Raw genomic sequence first — 19,132 nt, forward strand, 5'->3', positions numbered from 1 at the left:
GGATCTGATCATAAGGCACTCCATAGTGTGTGGGGGGGGGGGGGAGGGGGAGGGACTCGGGATTAATTTTGACCACCTGGGGTTCTGAAATTCAAGCGGTGCACCTAAATCAAAGTGTACAAGGGTCCTTGCATTTTGCCCGTATTAAAATGTGGCTGCCGTCCCAGGGATCAAACCCTGACCATAATAATAAGCATAATAACGCTCAGCATAATAACGCCATAAGTACGGGGCTACTGCAGCAGGTAGACTGTCAGTCATGTCACCGAGTCGAAGAGAGCTTTAGCGTAGATGTTTGGCAGAAAAAGAAACGTTAAACTTCTTCCTCCTGAATGAATAGTTTATTTTAGTCACTGATGGCCACACAATTTTCCATTTAGATATACAAGCTTTGTTAAAAGGGCAGCTTAATTGTTCTAATTTGCTAACCTTGTCACTAAATCTAATAGTCTGCCTCTCTTTCATCTCTAGGCACTTTTGGCACACGTCCTGTTTCTCTGATAGAACATCTCAGGATGCTCTAATTCCTGTGAGTACTATATCATGGTACTCTAGTAGGCACTCATGGTACAGTAGATGGCACACAGCTTGAGTACCACCCACCTGTTTGATCCATAACCTATATGCTGTCTCCCTGTCTCTTAACATTATGGCTGTCGCTTTCTGTTCTGTAGCTGTGCTAGCTGTTCATAACTACGTTTCAGCATTCTCTATTCTCTCCCAAGTTTCAGTCCCAGATGTCAATACCCACAGCTGAGAGCTAAAGTAGGTAGTGCTTTCAATTGTGCATTCTTTATTTTATAATGGGAGAGCTAGTTCATGGAAGTAAGCAAAGCTAGACTGCATAGTAGGAATATCTTTACAAAGGAATTTTCATGGGAGTGTGAATTTTCATTATAACATCATGCTTCTTAATAAAACAAAATTAAATTATGGGGTTTTTACATGGAAAAAACACAATCTGATTATGAGGCATGCAGTAGTGGGGGGCTCTGGATAAATTTTGATCACCTGGGGTTCTAACGTGCGCCTGAATCCAAGTACACGGATGTTTTTGCATTTTGCCCCCATCTAAATAGGGCCATCGTGGCCGGGATTTAATCTTGCGATCTCGTGCTTAGAGGCGCAAAACCAAAACCACTAAGCAACCATAGCGGGTGCACTTCTTAATCAAAGGCGCTCCCAAACTCGGAGCTGTCAAAGCAAAAGAGTGCTGTGGGAGAAGAAGTGTTACATTTAGCCAGAAGAGGCATTCACGGTCATTCACTTTTGGGAATACAGTCCCTTTTGTGAGACTTCATGTGGCTAGAACCAGAAGCATCAGTGCTTCTGTCACAGTGCCGAGCAAGCTGCTTTAGCAAAGTGCCAAGAGTGCCGTCACCTGTAAACACCAACGTGTCCGGTACTAGTCTCACAAAATCTTGCCAAAGCAGTTGTATCTACAGAAGTGAACAACTTAGCATACCTTCCCAGTGTGCCATGCATGCTGTAGTGGCTTAGCATTTCATAAAACACATGTGCTATGGCTCCAAGATGCTGATTATCAGATAAGCTTCACAGAAGTGTGTAATCGGCATGCCCTAAAGATATGCTCTATATTTGCAACATTTACCACTGTAAAAGCAGGCTGTGCAAAATCCCAAGCATGCTGGAGTAACGATTGGAAGGAAGATCACAGGCAGCAGCCTAAGCATGCAGTTCAGTGCTGCATCAAGCACATACATGTCTATCCCTGTGCAGTTCTTTTCCCTGCATAGATTTGAATCCCACCCATCTACTCCTGCTCAGTGGTTTTCTCTAATGACTCCTAAATAAACGATTCAGAAGATTGCTGTTGCTCGATGCAGAGGAAACAATTTTTATGCGCGTTACTCAAATCTCACTACTGCTTATATCATACCACCAGTGGCATACTCTCTGCTAGATCTAGTTAATTTTGGCTCACTTAACCTCGCAAGATTACGTGTTAGCAACTAATGAACATTTCTGTGGGTTTCATAAACTTTTTATCAAAGCTCGCTTACGGATTGAAGTGAGAATTCAGCAAATTTCCAATTTTGTTTAAAAGGAGCCTCCTGCTTCAGCAGAACGGCTAAGCTGATTTCATGTGCCCGCTTCTAATAACACAAATGGCGTGACAAATTTATTAACACAAGTCGGCCGGAACATGTTGTGTTTCAGTGCATCAGGAAATTTTTATTTGGAGGAGACAAACTCTTACTCATTGACTAAAAATAGACATATTAGATTTGTCTTTCCTGCATTCGAAGCATCACTGGGACAATTCAGGTTTTAAAAATGCCTGTTTGCTGTGTTCAGATCTCCTACTTTGCTGTAATTCATCAGAGCAAAATTTTATTGGAATGGCCAAGATTGTAAACAGACATAAGTGAATCTAAATGGCGCTTTAGTGAAGTCCTTGCAAGAATAGCTAACAAGATTGCACACCACAGTGCAGCATAATCAGGCTAAGAGAAGTGTAGGCAACCCTGCTACACTAAGTGCCTCTACAATGCAGCACATCACCCGTACACAACCTCATGCAATGTCTCCGTGCACTGTGCACTACTGCACTAGGTCCACCAAAATCTTTTTCTCCATCAACAAACATTACCGTCTGCCCCATTTGCGTTCCCAGATGGGCGGCACCTTCCTGTAACTAAACATTTACTGCAGTCAGTGGCAATTCTCCTTGCTTTCCTGCTCCTCAATGTCTCTCAAAGTGTTTCTAATGAGAAAGATTCCCAATGTTCCTGTTTTCTGTTGTCCTCTGTCTCATCCACTTTTCCCACTAGTAGTTGCAATTGTTTAAGCTAAGAGACTTGTGAGAAAGCATCAGCTGACTTTTCACAATGTAAGGTAATATAAAAATTTCTTAGCAATGTCTCTAGTGCAGAGGACTTGCTAATATTCTATGCCTACAGCTCATCGAATTTGGCCATGCTGTTTGAACCCACAGGCTTGTGCACTAAGCATTCTTGCTTTCTAAATGAACGGATTTATTGCATGCATTCATATTTGAACTAAACCAGCAAAATGGATTGTGCATGCCACTAACGAGTCCCAGATGTTTAAACTAATGCATTTCTCACATGATAGGATGCAAACTAAAGTGCAACCAGCACTACTGGAGTTCTCATGACAGAACAACTTCACTACAAGCAGTGACCAATGCAATTTCACATTATGCATCATGATTAATGATGTGCCTGGCACACTCAAACAATTTCACAATAAAGTAAGGCAAAGAAGCCCGATAACTTCATATTTTCTCACCTAATCATACAGATTCCAAAAACGTTACATGTACATTTCTTATCAATCAATCAATCAATCAATTTTCGTCTACTACAATAAATACAGAGGAGCAGTGGATAAAAGCAGCTATTTGGCAGCTTGACGTATCCGCAGCCCCAATCACAAGGGTTCATAACAGCACAAAGACATAACAACAGATAATGCGAAAATAAAAGTAACAAAAGAACAAATATGATCACAATTGTGAAGAATTTCTATGTTAAGAAATTATGGTGTCACAGCTACAAATTTCAAGTGTTTTGCTTGAAGCACATGTAAAGTCATAATTTGCAGATTCACAATCTTTCAAATGACGTGGCAGCATATAGCATGAATGTTGCATCTTGAATTAAAACATTCAGTTGCTATTTTCTATGTTTCGACTCTCCATGTCTCATAATGTTGCTCCTTTTTTTTTTTGTTCTAAACAATAAATCGTTGACAGATACTTCAAATGTTCTTTTATTTCAAGCTTCAATCATGGACTTAATCAACAGCGGCACAACTGGTGGATCGTAATGACGTGGGAATCGATAAAGAAATCAGCACTTCGTGTCCCAGAAGGGGCATAATGAGCCCATTGAATAAATTCTTTTTGTATTACAGTTAAACCTCAATACAACAAACTCTGTAAAATCAGCAGTGCGTTTCGTTATATTGAAATTTCATTTAGCTCGTTGCGTCGTCCTCAATTTGATTAGAACCCTCTTCGTAAGCCTCCAGGTTTCTGCCCCGTAGGTGAGTACTGGTAAGACATAGCTATTATATATTTTTCTCTTGAGGGATAATGGCAACTTGCTGTTCATGATCTGAGAATGCCTGCCAAATGCACCCCAACCCATTCTTATTCTTCTGATTATTTCCGTGTCATGATCCGGATCTGCCGTCACTACCTGCCCTAAGTAGATGTATTCCCTTACGACTTCCAGTGCCTCGCTGCCTATTGTAAATTGCTGTTCTCTTCCGAGACTGTTAAGCATTACATTAGTTTTCTGCAGATTAATTTTTAGACCCACTCTTCTGCTTTGCCTCTCCAGGTCAGTGAGCGTGCATTGCAATTGGTCCCCTGAGTTACTAAGCAAGGCAATATCATCAGCGAATCGCAAGTTACTAAGGTATTCTCCATTAACTCTTATCCCCAATTCTTCCCAATCCAGGTCTCTGAATACCTCCTGTAAACACACTGTGAATAGCATTGGAGATATCGTATCTCCCTGCCTGACACCTTTCTTTATTGGGATTTTGTTGCTTGCTTTATGGAGGACTACGGTGGCTGTGGAGCCGCTATAGATATCTTTCAGTATTTTTACATACGGCTCGTCTACACCCTGATTTCGTAATGCCTCCATGACTGCTGAAGTTTCGACAGAATCAAACGCTTCCTCGTAATCAATGAAAGCTATATATAAGGGTTGGTTATATTCCGCACATTTCTCTATCACCTGATTGATAGTGTGAATATGATCTATTGTTGAGTAGCCTTTACGGAATCCTGCCTGGTCCTTTGCTTGACAGAAGTCTAACGTGCTCCTGATTCTGTTTGCGATTACCTTAGTAAATAGTTTGTACGCAACGGACAGTAAGCTGATTGGTCTATAATTTTTCAAGTCTTTGGCGTCCCCTTTCTTATGGATTAGGATGATATTAGCGTTCTTCCAAGATTCCGGTACTCTCGAGGTCATGAGGCATTGCGTATACAAGGTGGCCAGTTTCTCTAGAACAATCTGTCCACCATCCTTCAACAAATCTGCTGTTACCTGATCCTCCCCAGCTGCTTTCCCCCTTTGCATATCTCCCAAGGCTTTCTTTACTTCTTCCGGCGTTACCTTTGGGATTTCGAATTCGTCTAGACTATTTTCTCTTTTGTTATCGTCGTGGGTGCCACTGGTACTGTATAAATCTCTATAGAAGTCCTCAGCCACTTGAACTATCTCATCCATATTAGTAATGATATTGCCGGCTTTGTCTCTTAACGCATACATCTGATTCTTGCCAATGCCTAGTTTCTTCTTCACTGCTTTTAGGCTTCCTCAGTTCCCGAGAGCATGCTCAATTCTATCCATATTATACTTCCTTATGTCAGTTGTCTTACGCTTGGTGGTTAACTTCGAAAGTTCTGCCAGTTCTATTCTAGCCGTAGGGTTAGAGGCTTTCATAGATTGACGTTTCTTGATCAGGTCTTTCGTCTCCTGCGATAGCTTACTTGTATCCTGTCTAAAGGAGTTACCACCGACTTCCATTGCACACTCCTTAATGATGCCCACAAGATTGTCGTTCATTGCTTCAACACTAAGGTCCTCTTCCCGAGTTAAAGCCGAATACCCTCACCCGCCCTCACTCGCACCTAAAGCGTACATTGTGTGGGCTGCAATAGGATCTTATCAGACTTGGGCTTTACACAAAACATGACGCTGCTCTGCTTTTGCGGTCGCCCTTGGTCGCATGATTTGAGAAGTGTGTTCGCAAGATGCTGCATGTAATTACGCTATTTGACCATTTGTGTCTGTGGAAGTTGCCATTTATTGTTTTGTATTCATTCACGAAGGCAGTGAAATTTCATTACAATGAAATCTTGTATCAGAGTACTTCCTTACCTTAAAGTTCACAATACATGGAGTTTTTCTATCGACAAGTTATAAAAATTTATATACTTTGTTAAATCAATACTTTTATAGTATTGAAGTTCATTATATCGAGGTTTAACTGTACATGCACTTATTTGTGGGGCTCATAATAACAGTTTGAACCACACAGAAAGCATAGACAACTACAGTGACACATGTATCAAGGAAATCACATTTATTGCCCTCCCTTCAAAATCGAAAACCAGTAACACTTATCATATTTTTATATGCTTTATCATAGTAAATCGCTGTTGCGCAAATCTCGCATCAATGCTGGTTTTCAGAGTTCAGATCACCCATTTAAAGTAAATCTCTTTTTTCACACACCAAAGTGTATTGTCAGTCACCCCTTCTTTTGGCAATACTATATATTCATATATCAATAGAACAGGCTACCAAAGGATGTCGTATTTGTTATTGATCATGACGTATTTATTCAGAAGTGGAAGCTTTTTCAAAATAAATTATTTCTGAGTCACCTGCCACAGTGTTTTAGCAGTCACAGCACTGTGCTGCTGACCATTAGGTTGAGGGTTCCATCCCCAACCACGGTGGTCGCATTTTGATGGGGGCAAAATGCAAAGATGCCTGTGTGCCTAAATTTAGGTGCACGTTAATGAACACAAAGTGGTGAAAAGAAATCCTAAGTTCCTCGCTAGGGTGTGCCTCAAAACCACACTGTGGTTCCGGCACGTCAAACCCCAGAGTCAAAGTTTTATATTCAGTACTTCCTTGGATGTGTATTTTTCCTGCTGTACATATTTGTGTCACTATACCTCAGTTTCCTTTCTTTTATGTGTAAGTTTAACACTGTGTAACCACTCGCTCTCTAATGCCCGAATGGGCCTCTAGGGTACATGAATGAATGAATAGGAATTATTATATAGTTCTGCTCTGTTTTACGGCCCACACTGCTCAGATCCAGCCATTTCACAAGCTGCACTGGGCTGCTGATAAGCCAATTGAGTGTAACGTAAAAGCTTGTCACCTTGGTTTCTAAGTTGTTTCACACCCAAGCTCACCACATATAGCTCTTATCTCTACTACAAGTGCATATTGAATGGACAGAATCAATGCAGCCCAAGCAACATTGCAGTGCCCAGAACACAGACTGGCAGAGTGAACCACAACAGACGGTGAGCTTCACTATTACAGACTGCGTGTGCAATGCTTTGCTGCTGTTATTTCATCTCATGTTCAGTGCTCCTGGTGGAAAAGTGAAGGATGGAGTGAGAGAAACTGCAGAGGCTCCAATTTTTATGCCATATACAACAATTCACGGCATGGGAAAGCGTGTTTATCGAGGTGAATGCAACAATCTGGTCGTGATAAGCTTGCTACTAATTGTAGTGTTTGCGACCATCCAACTGGCAAAGTGACAAACTGTACACAACAGTGCTTTTCACAGCTATGACAATTAACCTAAACTGTAGCTCAGTTACTAGCAATTCTCATGGCAGTAACTTTTCCCAGTAATGTAGTACAGCTAACAAACACTTCGTAAAGCCCCTGCCTGGAATATTCTTGTTGCCAACTTCCAGTAACTACACCAAGGAGCAAATCGATGATTTTCACTTTTGAAGGGTTCCCCGTGGGATCCATTTACACTTACTGATATATAAAGCAAGAGTGAGGGGGTTCAGTCATTTCTTCAACAGATTGTACATGACCGAAATAAGTTTGCAAGCCATTGCAAAGTTGGCCTCACTGGTTTAGGTTGTGGACTTGCATTTACTTTTTTTTATATAAATGCCCATGAAATGAACTCTTGTCAGGCTCACCTCTCTGATAAACCAAACAATTCGGCAGAGCTTGGGGACCATTGTTTAGCAGCCTTCATACAGGCGAGCCCATGTATAGCGCTACTGGTTTTAAGAATATATAGGTTATAACAATGGTGAAATAAAATTCTTAGTACAATGCTCCCATGCCACCATTATGTGTAACAACAAACAAATAAACCTGCCTATTGGGTGCGTGTCCCGAAAGGAAAAATAATGCAAAATCTTTAGGGTGGGGGGGGGGGGGGGGCAAAAAAATAGTGAATCGCTGCATTTGCTGCTATGCCTCAGACTTTTGCGACACCCGCCTTTGTGCCGCGCACCCCGCATGGGACACCTCCATCGGAGGGACAGAAAGAAAGTGGGAGGCGCGCTCGAGGCTAGTGATGCGTAGGGTGATGTGACAAAGGCACAAAGCCATGCCGTGCTGGGTGCACAGCATAAAAATTTGGAGGACGCTTAAGCTGCACCTTTAAGAGTGGAATGCGATAGCATTCAAAGATCCCCGACTGCTTCTCATGCTTTCCGGCAAGTGCAGGTATGTAACCGTAATGTTTACCAGGAAACGCTCGCAGCGATTGCTATGCACGAAGGCCGCCTTTTTGGTAGAAATGCGGCCTCTAAAGTGGGCCGCGATGTGGTGAAGGTGAGTGCCATCTGGATGTGTTTCAAGGAAGTGAGCGCACCACTCCATGAACTCCCGAGATACATATTCACGCACTGGCTCGCATAAATGGCGGACGCTGTCATTGGTCTATGAATGGAAGAAACGCTGGAAAAGGGGTTTGCGTTTTCGCGCAACAAAATTATGTTTTCTCTTACACAGTCGAACCCACTTATAACAATATTCAAGTGCACATGAAAATTCTATTGTTATAACCAGGTTGCATGGAAAAATCAAAATAGGGGAATGGCAGGACTGTTGTGAGAAAACTATAATGGCGGGGAGGCCCCTCCTCAGCACCTTCCTTTGGAAATATCTTTGGATGCTTGCCCCTTCTGTTTTCTTGTGCAACCTGCTTATAACAATGAGATTTTCTTGGCACTTGAATATTTATTTAAGTGGGCTTGACTGCATTTATGGCCACTTTGTTAAGCTGACCATCAGGTGAGACATGCAGATTTCTAAAGTATTTACATGTTTAAAGACATGTTAAATGTCACATGTTACATGTTACATGTTAAAGACATGTTTACATGTCTAAAGTATTTACATGTTTGGCCTCACAGTTTCCTGTAGTCCTACTTTCTGCCTGTGCTCCCAATGTCCCTTATCCACCTTCGCATCATCACTACATGTATGCTGGCGGTACTTTAAAAGTAAGTATAGATAATTTAAAACTCTAATAGACTGAGCTTGTTGCCGACAGTCTACACACAACACAGTGCTTGTCCACAGCGGCTAAACAGGAAGTTATATCAATGTTTGTTGTCAGGCTGACCGTGGCAGCGTTCTTGCATCTGCCAAGTGGAACGTGGAACAAACCTTCATTGCAACTTCCACCCACATGAAATGCTACACAGCAAGTCCTACAGGCATTGCATTTTAGGAGCAGCAATTGTGCTTTGTAATATTTATTGTTTGCCGATTCACATATATTTGACACCTGCAAAGATCTTGCATAAAATTGTAGTGTAATGTATTAACTAAAATGATATAGTTCTACGTAGCAAGATGGAAAGGTAAAAAGAATTCTTTGTGCAGAAAGAAGTTTTGTTTATTGAAGTGTGCAAGCAAAACAGAATACATAAAAGGAATCCTTACCCTATCTCCAGCACTCAAGAGTGCAGCTGGCTGGCATAAAATACAAACAGCAGCATCTTTTAAGAAACCCGCTAACCATCTCATGGAACACTTAGCAATAGCAGGCGGCGACATGCAAAGGCATGCAGCGGTGTCTGTCAACATGCAGTCTCTAGTAATAGTCAAGACAACATTGCAGCCCAGGAACAAAAACATCGGAAGAGTTAAAACTCCAGGGTGTCTAGCCAATTCCTTGTTTCAGTTATTTTCTAATGTTTCCAGGTTTCTCTTTTAACTGCTCTTTGAGCGCAATTTCAACGTTTGGAATAGTGGTACTATTTGCGGAAATGGAGGAACAACAATTTCCAAATCATCGCTTGAAGAAAAGAGAGAGAGAGTGAATAAAGCTATGCAATGCTAACCAGTGCTGTCCTGCTGTGTACTCTATATTTGTACATGTGCAATTTTTTACAGGATCTTAAATAATGATGAATGTAATGTTTGTGTGTGTGAAGTGTTTGAAATAATGATCATGGCCTTGTTGTTGCAATAATACTACCAAAGTTAATTGAGCAAGAGGCGACTATATACTAGTTGAAGCCACATTTATTGAAATTGCACTTCTCAATAAATTATCCGCTTTTCTTTGCTCGTTCCAGTGTGAAGCCATTACAATGACCCCTGCCCCTGTGAGCAGTTTTGGATGTCAGTTAGGGATGTGTGAATATTCTAAGCTTTCGAATTACGAATCGAATAATGTCATATTCAATTCGGTCTTCGAATGGAATAGTCCTTATTTGTAAATGCAAATATTTGGTTTAATATGTTTTGAATATTTCAAAACGCCAATTGCACCCAACTAAGCCTAAAATTTGAGCAAAGGTATGGTAATCCCCACCCCCGAGGGCATAGTATTGACATAAAACATGAGAACTTGCATAATAGAGCAAGGTAGCCACACTTCACGAGCTATACAGCGATTATTCACACTTGCTGAAGAGTCCTGTCCACGGTGTAAGAATAGGATAGGTGGCTGAACGAAGGCCGTCCCGGCGGAAAAAAGTCGTGCATGTATCGCTTTGCCCTCGGCAGATGGCGCCACAGACACAAGGGCCTTGGTTTTGAACCAGAGAAGCAGGACGAGAGTCATTGCGGATGTGAAAAGCGTCAATAAAACGTTCGAATTCGCTTCTTACGGTAAACTAGATGCGTATGTTATTCGAGCTTGAGACGGAAACTTGTTTGCGATGAACGAAGCATACGTTTCACGACATTAAGCGTTCTCCGGGAGCTATGTAGTGCACGCGCTCATCCATGCCGGTATAGGAGCATGGCACAATGAGTCCAGCGCAACGGTAGTTGGCAATACTGATCAGGCTCCTTGACGCTGCAGCGAACTTTGTGAAATATTAGTGGCTACGATACATGACCCAACCACAGACCTTACCATGATGAAATGCCAAAACGTCCGCACGAAAACTAGTTTTACGTGTACTGTAACCTATATAAGCTCGCAGTTAAATTGTAATGGACTGCAAAACAACTTTCCAATGTGGCTATTCGAAGGCCGCATTTTTTAATAACTGAAGTTGAATGTTCTGGTAGAGGTTGTTGTGATGTTAGTGTGCAGGATGGCCTAGCCTTGGTTTGACGGCATTTCCTCCGCGTGAGTCAATCATATGGACGACTGTCATCTAAAAACCACGGACGCAAAAGCAGTAAAGTTTTGAGCAGATTGACATTTATTTGACATGTACAGAGAACATGCCATAAACTGAATTATTCGTACAAGCGTTAATGTTCCATAAACAAACCGGACACTGGCACACATGTCGCGCACACGGGTAAGTTCATGACGCCCATCATTTAATTCAGCACATTAAACGTAGAGTTTTCACCTACTGAAGCTTCGACAGCTTTCGCAGCTCCTTCGACTTATTTTTTGCCTCAGATTTCTGTTGTTTGCAGAACTGCCTCATTCTCATGGCTACATAACTGTGTAGCACGCCAGCCATAACTTCTTCTTTATGGTCGGCACAGGAGAACTGAAACTTGTACTTATCAAGCATGTTTTCCAATGTTAATTCATAGGCATTTCTGAGAGCCGCATGCTTGTGGAATTCCATCTCCGTTGCATGAAGCAACTGAAAAAGACTTCGCTTTGGGTGCAAAAGACCTCCCCTGGTTTTACACAGAACAAGGCTGCTTTCCGGCTGATGATGAAGTGCGCTTTCTTCCAATAACCCTTCACGGCATTTTGCACACGTTGTGCTTTTCAAGTACTTGCGGCATATAAAACCAGCTAAATAATAAATTATGCAATCTGCAGCTGCCGGTGCTTCATGCAAGTTGTCGAACACATGGTCAACTTCCTCTTCAGCAGCAACTAGGCCATCTAGCTTCTCTTTGAGTTGCTTAAGGTGTCCTTCTGACTTGACACTGTCGTCAAAAGCAAGTTTCAAATCTTTGAGCGTGAGTACAGGTGCACCTTGCCGAGATTCATTTTCAACTTGACAGTTTCCGAATTTAGGGGGTTTAATCAAACTGTAAACTGATAACATGTTGTAAAGCTGCAGAAATGTGGGCATAGATGGGTGGTCATTTTGGCCACCAGCCTGTCGGATAATGCCAAAAAAGCGTTCCAACACGTCTTGGTTAAGTTTTCCTGTTAAAACATATCTGAAACCGCACTCCTTTAGCAGGTATCTTGATAGTTCCAGTGCGGACAAAATAGTCGCACGAAGGCCCTCAGCGGTTTGCTCGGTTAGGAAACTTGCTCTTGAGATTTTTCCTGATACGACTTCTTTTTCCCATTTATTTAACCAATGCAACGATGAGGCCAGGACCCTCAAATCTCGGCTGCCAACAGTGATGCTTTCCTTTGGATGGTTTCGGTTAAGAGCATCAAAAAGATCATTAAACCTTAGTGTGAATTCTACTGTTGCCTTGACATTTTCGAGCCCTTTTGTGCCTCTCTTCGAGTAGAATTCCAAGCCTTTCGATACACTCAAGCTGAACAATTGAGTGGCCAACTTCACCCGCATTTTTTCGGTCGTTGAAGGGTTGATGTGGGACAGAGTCAATTTGGGGCAAACACGCAAATTTCCCGGCTGTTTAGAATCCTCCATAAACAGCCTGTCAAAATGTGCCCAGTGAACACGATCGCCATTTACGCACAACACTTTCTGTGAAAGCAAACGGTTCCGAACGCATTTCAAAAGATGGGGTGCGTCAGAAAACACATATACGTTGCGTTTTTCATCAACGGGGTGGATGAAGTAGTTCCGGGTATGTTGCAATGCTCCAGTGACGCCGAATTCCTTCCACATCGCACGGTTCGTACTTGCGCCATCACAGACGACTGCGTCGACTAAGGCTCCCGCATCTTCAAGCAAAAATATTGCTTTTAAGACGAGCTGAGCGAGTACAGCTCCCTTTGTGGGGCCCTTGCTTGCAAACACAGCTATCGGCTGAGAGTACTTGTCGCCAAATGACCGAAAGGTAAATACAAGCCCGTGGTCAGCAAGGTCGTCGGGGGCCTCTGAAGAGTCTCCATAATCAGTGAAGCCACTGTATGTCATCGTCTTCGAATGAACTCGAATTTCCTTTCGGACGCGCATTTCGTCGAAAACAAGTATCCCGTGGCGTTGAAAATCGTCTTTAGTGGTCATCTTCTTCTTAAAGGCCGTGAAAAACCTCTTGTCAAAGCCACACCTGACTCTTATCATGCTCAGGTACTTGCGCACCGTCGTAACGCAAGGAAGGGGGAGCACCTCATTATCTCGCAGGAACGAGTATGCAGATGGGCTGCGTATGTGCAACAGCAAGCACATCAGAAGCCAATCCTCTGTGTACCGTCTGCTTTTTTTGTTCGTGAACCTCGCTGCTGCTACGCACTCCTTTACCACAGTCAGCTGAGCACTAGGGAGATCTATTCTGCGTAGTTTCTCACCCAGTTCTTCTTCTGACATTTTTTGCATGTGGATACGAGCTTCTGCAAGCTCCGCCGACATTTTTTTAAAGCGGTTGAGCAGACGATTTTTCGACCTTTTCAGAGCATAATTTGCCCGACGCAGTGCTGCAACTTTGTCCTTGCTCTGGTATGAAGTCAACGGACGCGTACCTGAAGGCCTAAGCCTGCGCTTTCTTTCTTCTGTTCTTTTCTGGTGCATTCGCAGGACGTTTGAAAGGCCAGAACATTTGTGACATACTAATAAGTTCGAGTCACTAGGGTCAAGAACAATAGAGCATCTCTTGTGCCGCCATCTCTGGTTGTTGTCCAGATATGCGCATTTTGTTTCAGCGTGCGGGTACTCCAGAGTGCTCGGTCCACCACTGCACAGTTTTGTCTTATCAACGTGCTCTAAGAAAGCCTTAACGTCATCCATAGTTGTTAAAGTACCTTCAAAGTGCACATCTGCCATTGAAACTAACCTGCCCATCACGGTTATGTTTGCCAGCATATCTTCATGAATTTCAACAATTTTAGTGGTTACGAACGAAGATGCGGTGCTCACTGGCGATAGGCCTGCATCTGACAGTAAACGGCTTACAGGTACTTTGGTGCGCTCCAGTTGGGAGAAGACGACGCTTTTTACTTCTCCAAAGTCGAGCAGGTGGTATCCCCATGATTTTGACGGAAGAAACGACCGTGGTAAATCGCCGAACAAGCTTGCGAACGCAGATTCCAGGGATGAGCTAGGTCCAGCAGATTGAGGCATATTATCACATGTCTGCTCTTCAAACGCATCCATGTCGTGCTCCGGTGCACTCGGCAACGCTTGAAACGAGCTCCCATTAACGCCACCACTGTCACTGCTACACGAGGCTTCTTGCTCGTTACAATCTTTTGATGAAGCGCATTTTCTTTTCGACTGCGACCACGGTTGTCTTTCCGCCGGGCGCTTCCTTGTTTTCACTGTTTTAGATAGGTAAGCCGGGCAGTCGGGAAATCTTGTGGGAACAGCATCGCTCGCCAGCGATGCCTTTCGCGGAGCACTCACCAAGACGTGTCCTTTGTAGTGCGCTGTCCAGGTCTTGGACACAAGGTGAGGCTCGAAGTGCTTTTCGCAGACGTGATCATTCGGCTGAAGGACTCGATCCTTCCTTGGGATAGCTCGACGCCAAAGGTTCAAGCGTTCTTCGTCTTTCGGTGGAGAAAAGAGAGACAGTTTCTCCGTACAGCCTTTGTAACCCGTTCTGCAGCGGGGAACAAAACATTTCTTGCCCATCACACTCACATGTGCACGCCTGACACCAGAAAAAGAAATGCCGAGCCGCGTTGGGATAGGAGCGAGCGGCGCTAACATAACCAATGTAGGCCCCCAACAATGTCGCGCCACCTGTCGGAGAGTGAACAAAACATGCACCAGTGTTGGGCACTGCCGCTCCATGTTTAGCGGCCGCCGTTCGCACACCTATCCTATTCTTACACCGTGGTCCTGTCCATGTGAAGAAACTACTTGTTTGCTCCTAATGCTTCACTTGTGCGTTTAATAAACGAGGCTTTATAACATATTTCATAATGACAGAAACTTGCTAACCTTAAGAATACCAAGATGTGAACATCATTCTATATTAATTGTGATAATGGCTGTTCATTGTACGAAAACATTCCAATTTGATTCGCTTCTGGCATTATTTAATTCGTACTTGATTCGGCCTCAAAAATCACTATTTGCACACCCCTAATGCCAGTCATTAAATAACTTAGGAGCTCTTTTCACATTTCCTTGCTCAGAATGTAGCTTTGAGGAAAAGCTAACTATACATTCTGCCAATCTTGTTTCACTTGGATCACTTTTTCTAAGATGATTAACTTCTTTGCGATTTCCCTGAAAATCCCATGCATTATACAGGTGCTTGCACTTTCAGTAACAACTCCATGTTTTCAGCATCACTGAGGTTGCTAGACACCCTGGAATACTACAGCAGGCTTCAAGCACACGATGCAGTGTTTTTAACCAGCTTTTAAAGAGAGCTGTTCTAGACAAGTTCAAAATGGAAAGTTCCTCCTATTTTTTTTAAGTTTCGTCATTAAACATTACTTATTTCAATGCATGCATGCAGCAGCATCCTTTCTAAATGACTTAAAGTCTAAATTATTTTCTAAATGAAAGCAGCCCGCCACATTTAGGAAACCTTGCTTAGATGATCAGACCATCCCACTAGTTTGGGACACTAATGCTTGAATAAATGAAGTGTTTCAGCAAAGACAAACTCTTAAAACAGTGCAGTAGTGATAAAGCGGTATACATTTTTGGCGACACATTTGTCGTGTCGACAAGCTCTAGACATGCGAGGTTTTGATTTCTTAAGCACCATGGGATGAAACGTCATGGAATGCTCGAAATATTTTTTGGTAGACTTTGGCTATGGATATTTAAAAACTGGTACTTATCTTGGAAAGCCTGCCAAGTGTACGTGCCTAAAGCACCAATCACCTTCATCACCTTCTTCATCAGCCTGGTTACGCCCACTGCAGGGCGAAGACCTCTCCCATACTTCTCCAACAACCCCGGTCATGTACTAATTGTGGCCATGTCGTCCCTGCAAACTTCTTAATCTCATCCGCCCACCTAACTTTCTGCCGCCCCCTGCTACGCTTCCCTTCTCTTGGAATCCAGTCCGTAACCCTTAATGACCATCGGTTATCTTCCCTCCTCATTACATGTCCTGCCCATGCCCATTTCTTTTTCTTGATTTCAACTAAGATGTCATTAACTCGCGTTGGTTCCCTCACCCAATCTGCTCTTTTCTTACCTCTTAACGTTACACCCATCATTCTTCTTTCCATAGCTCGCTGCGTCGTCCTCAATTTAAGTAGAACCCTTTTCGTAAGCCTCCATGTTTCTGCCCCGTAGGTGAGTACTGGTAAGACGCAGCTATTATATACTTTTCTCTTGAGGGGATAATGGCAACCTGCTGTTCACGATCTGAGAATGCCTGCCAAACGCACCCCAGCCCATTCTTATTCTTCTGATTATTTCCATCTCATTATTCGAATCCGCCGTCACTACCTGCCCTAAGTAGATGTATTCCCAATCACCAATCACCTTAAGTTCCACAATTGCACCCTCTTTTCTAGACTATCTAAATATAGCTGATAAGTAACGTAGTTAAAAAGCAATAATTGATTATCTCAGATTTGCCAACGTGGCCAAATGTTCCCACCACCCAAGAAACGACCTTTTTATCCCTCTGCACTATTCTCAAAAGTTAGTCTTTACCAAAACATTTGCTAATAATGTCAGAAGCTGCTGTTCACAAAGATGTTAATTTAGAAGTATGCGATCCCAATTTTTTGTAGAAGCTGAAGATTTTAACCGTGAGGCTAAGAAGATTTCAACTTACAGATGAGCTGTCACAGTGCGAATCCATTGGGACACAAAACAGTTGTAGATCCTTGGCATGAACTTCTCAAAGCAGTTCTGAGTCTCTTCAGTTTCAACTATTTGTACATTCAGCAGGTCAGCAAGGTACATGAAATCCGGAAGATCTGCAGATAAGCGTTTACAAAAGCCAGCATTTTCGAGGTCAGTGCCAAAGTATGCGAGCCATTGTAAGCATGTTGCAATCATGAACATAGTGTCCAAATATAAAGATTTATCTTACATGTTCATTTACTGAACAGGGATAGCAATGGAAACTAAGGCTAGTGTTAAGGACCCATCCTAATGGGGCTTGCGTTGAACATAGAGTAATAGCATGCAGATAGCTTTAGCGGTCAAAATTATTTCATGACAAAAATGAAAAGGGGGTTATCAAACTTCTCACACAACTTGTCAAACTGACAGCTAGTTCAAACTAATTACTTAAGTGATTAGAAATATGGACCCCAACTCGATGCGTAGCTTGAGTGCTTGAATGACTATAATTTATTTTACGATAGCCAATAAACTCTTGAGGAACGTCTATTCATGTCCACAAGTGTTTCTTCAGGAGGCTGATGCCTCAAGTACTGCTTAGTTAGTACAGGCTTAGACCTAACAAGATTTCATAATTGGAAGACAGTACCTAAAGCATTTCCTATTTTTGCAGTTCATGAAGGGCTCAATGGTATTGCATGAAGGAGGCATGTATCAATGTGTAGAACTCTGGTACATTTGACATAACTATCAAAGTCATCATGACACAGATTTGTTTCATTTATTAATTAGCCATTTGAACAATTATGTCTGCTTACGTTGATTCAGGCTTTACCCCCATTGTGTTGTGTAGAAGAATAGATGCAAGCTAAGCACAGCTAAATGACATAACAGGGTCAGTGGAAAGGCTATTGAAGTTAAATTACTAATTTAACTTCCATAATACCTCTACTGGCTGTATAATGTCAAAATTACAATTCCAGTCCCTGCATATGCTCTGTAGTTTAAAGGACAGAGTCAAACATATGGAAAGTTCGTAGTCAACATGTTGGAAAGATCACTCAGCATATTGGAATGATCAGTTTGCATGTCATAATGATCAGTCATCATGTCAGAACAAGCAATTAGGATGCTGGAATAATAATGTGGCATGTTAGAATGATTGATCAGTATCTTCAAATAATCAGCCAACATTTTGGAACGATCAGCCAACATGTCAGAACAAGCAGTCGGCACGTTAGAATGATTGCTGGAAATGCTTGTTGGAATGATAACACAAGATATCAGAACAAGCATCCGGCATGCTGGAACAAGGGAAACCAATAAACGAAATTTCAGAGAGGAAAGCCACCACAAGTCTCAAGATCTCCCGTGGGTGCTAGCAGACATGTAGCAGAACCACAAGAAAACAAGGGAACTCACCCACTTTGTTGTCCCCATTCTGGTCGAGCACATACCAAAGAATTTTTTTCGTGATTTCACTTCTTGCCGGTGGTATCTTATCGAGCAGTGCTACAAACCGGCTGTACGTGATAACGAAGGAATCTCCATCACGAACTTTTAGGAGGTCAAAGGCACGAGACAGGTTGTCGCGCTTCACTCCAACCATGTTCTGCACTTCCACCTTTGAAAAACAGATAAAATGCCAAACTGCTGTGAATGGACAATATTTCAAAAAAAAGAAAAGATGTGAACCAGCTGAAATTATAAATTTAGCACAGCTCATAAGAACACCATTATAATGTTTTTCTGGTTACACCTTATCCAAGTAGGAGTGCTGATTCCAGAAGTGCAATGTCTGGTGTACTAAGAGTTGCATTGAAACAAAGTTTCCCTTGCATGCAGTTTAAAAGCTGCGCATTAAAGTTCCGTGGAATCAATGTGGAATTTTATTAATTTTTCTTGCGTACTACGCACCCTACATGGGTCCAACCAGGCCAGACAAAGAAAGGAAACACTGAATTTCAATTTTGCCAACAGAAGAAAGGGGGTTAACCAAGGGGCCCGATTTTTATTAGTTGTATCATAAGAAGCCAGCTTATAATTATAACTTATAATTTTGCCAACAGGTAACACAATGTGAACATCTGGTAAATCTGGTGAACTATTCCAACCTAGTATTATCTTTACAAAAAGAAATGTACTGGTCCTCGATTAGTACGGAGGTAAGGAATATGACCCAATGTGGTGGGGATGTCTTTTCGTTAGGAGTGAGACATACTGACTGTAGTTTGGCAAAAAAGTTTTGTAAGCCTTGTAGAATTCTGCTTTATGTCTATGGCAGTAAACATCTGCTATACTAAAGCTCCTCCCTATTAT

The 19,132-nt window shown here is 42.4% G+C and overlaps 1 protein-coding gene across 3 annotated transcripts in view; it reads right to left on the reverse strand.

Annotated features, from left to right (window-relative positions):
* Nucleotides 1–19,132, reverse strand: part of LOC135917398 (two pore calcium channel protein 1-like) — a 51,008-nt gene that overhangs the window by 10,018 nt on the left and 21,858 nt on the right. For all 3 annotated transcript variants that reach the window (XM_065450966.1, XM_065450965.1, XM_070521812.1), the window contains exons 9-10: nt 18,236–18,437; nt 16,800–16,944 (exon numbers count right to left, since the gene is read on the reverse strand). In XM_065450966.1, coding sequence (XP_065307038.1) covers nt 16,800–16,944; nt 18,236–18,437 — 347 coding nt within the window. The remainder of the gene's footprint in view (nt 1–16,799; nt 16,945–18,235; nt 18,438–19,132) is intronic.

This window comes from Dermacentor albipictus, chromosome 7 (genome assembly GCF_038994185.2).
Source record: "Dermacentor albipictus isolate Rhodes 1998 colony chromosome 7, USDA_Dalb.pri_finalv2, whole genome shotgun sequence".
NCBI lineage: Eukaryota > Metazoa > Arthropoda > Arachnida > Ixodida > Ixodidae > Dermacentor > Dermacentor albipictus.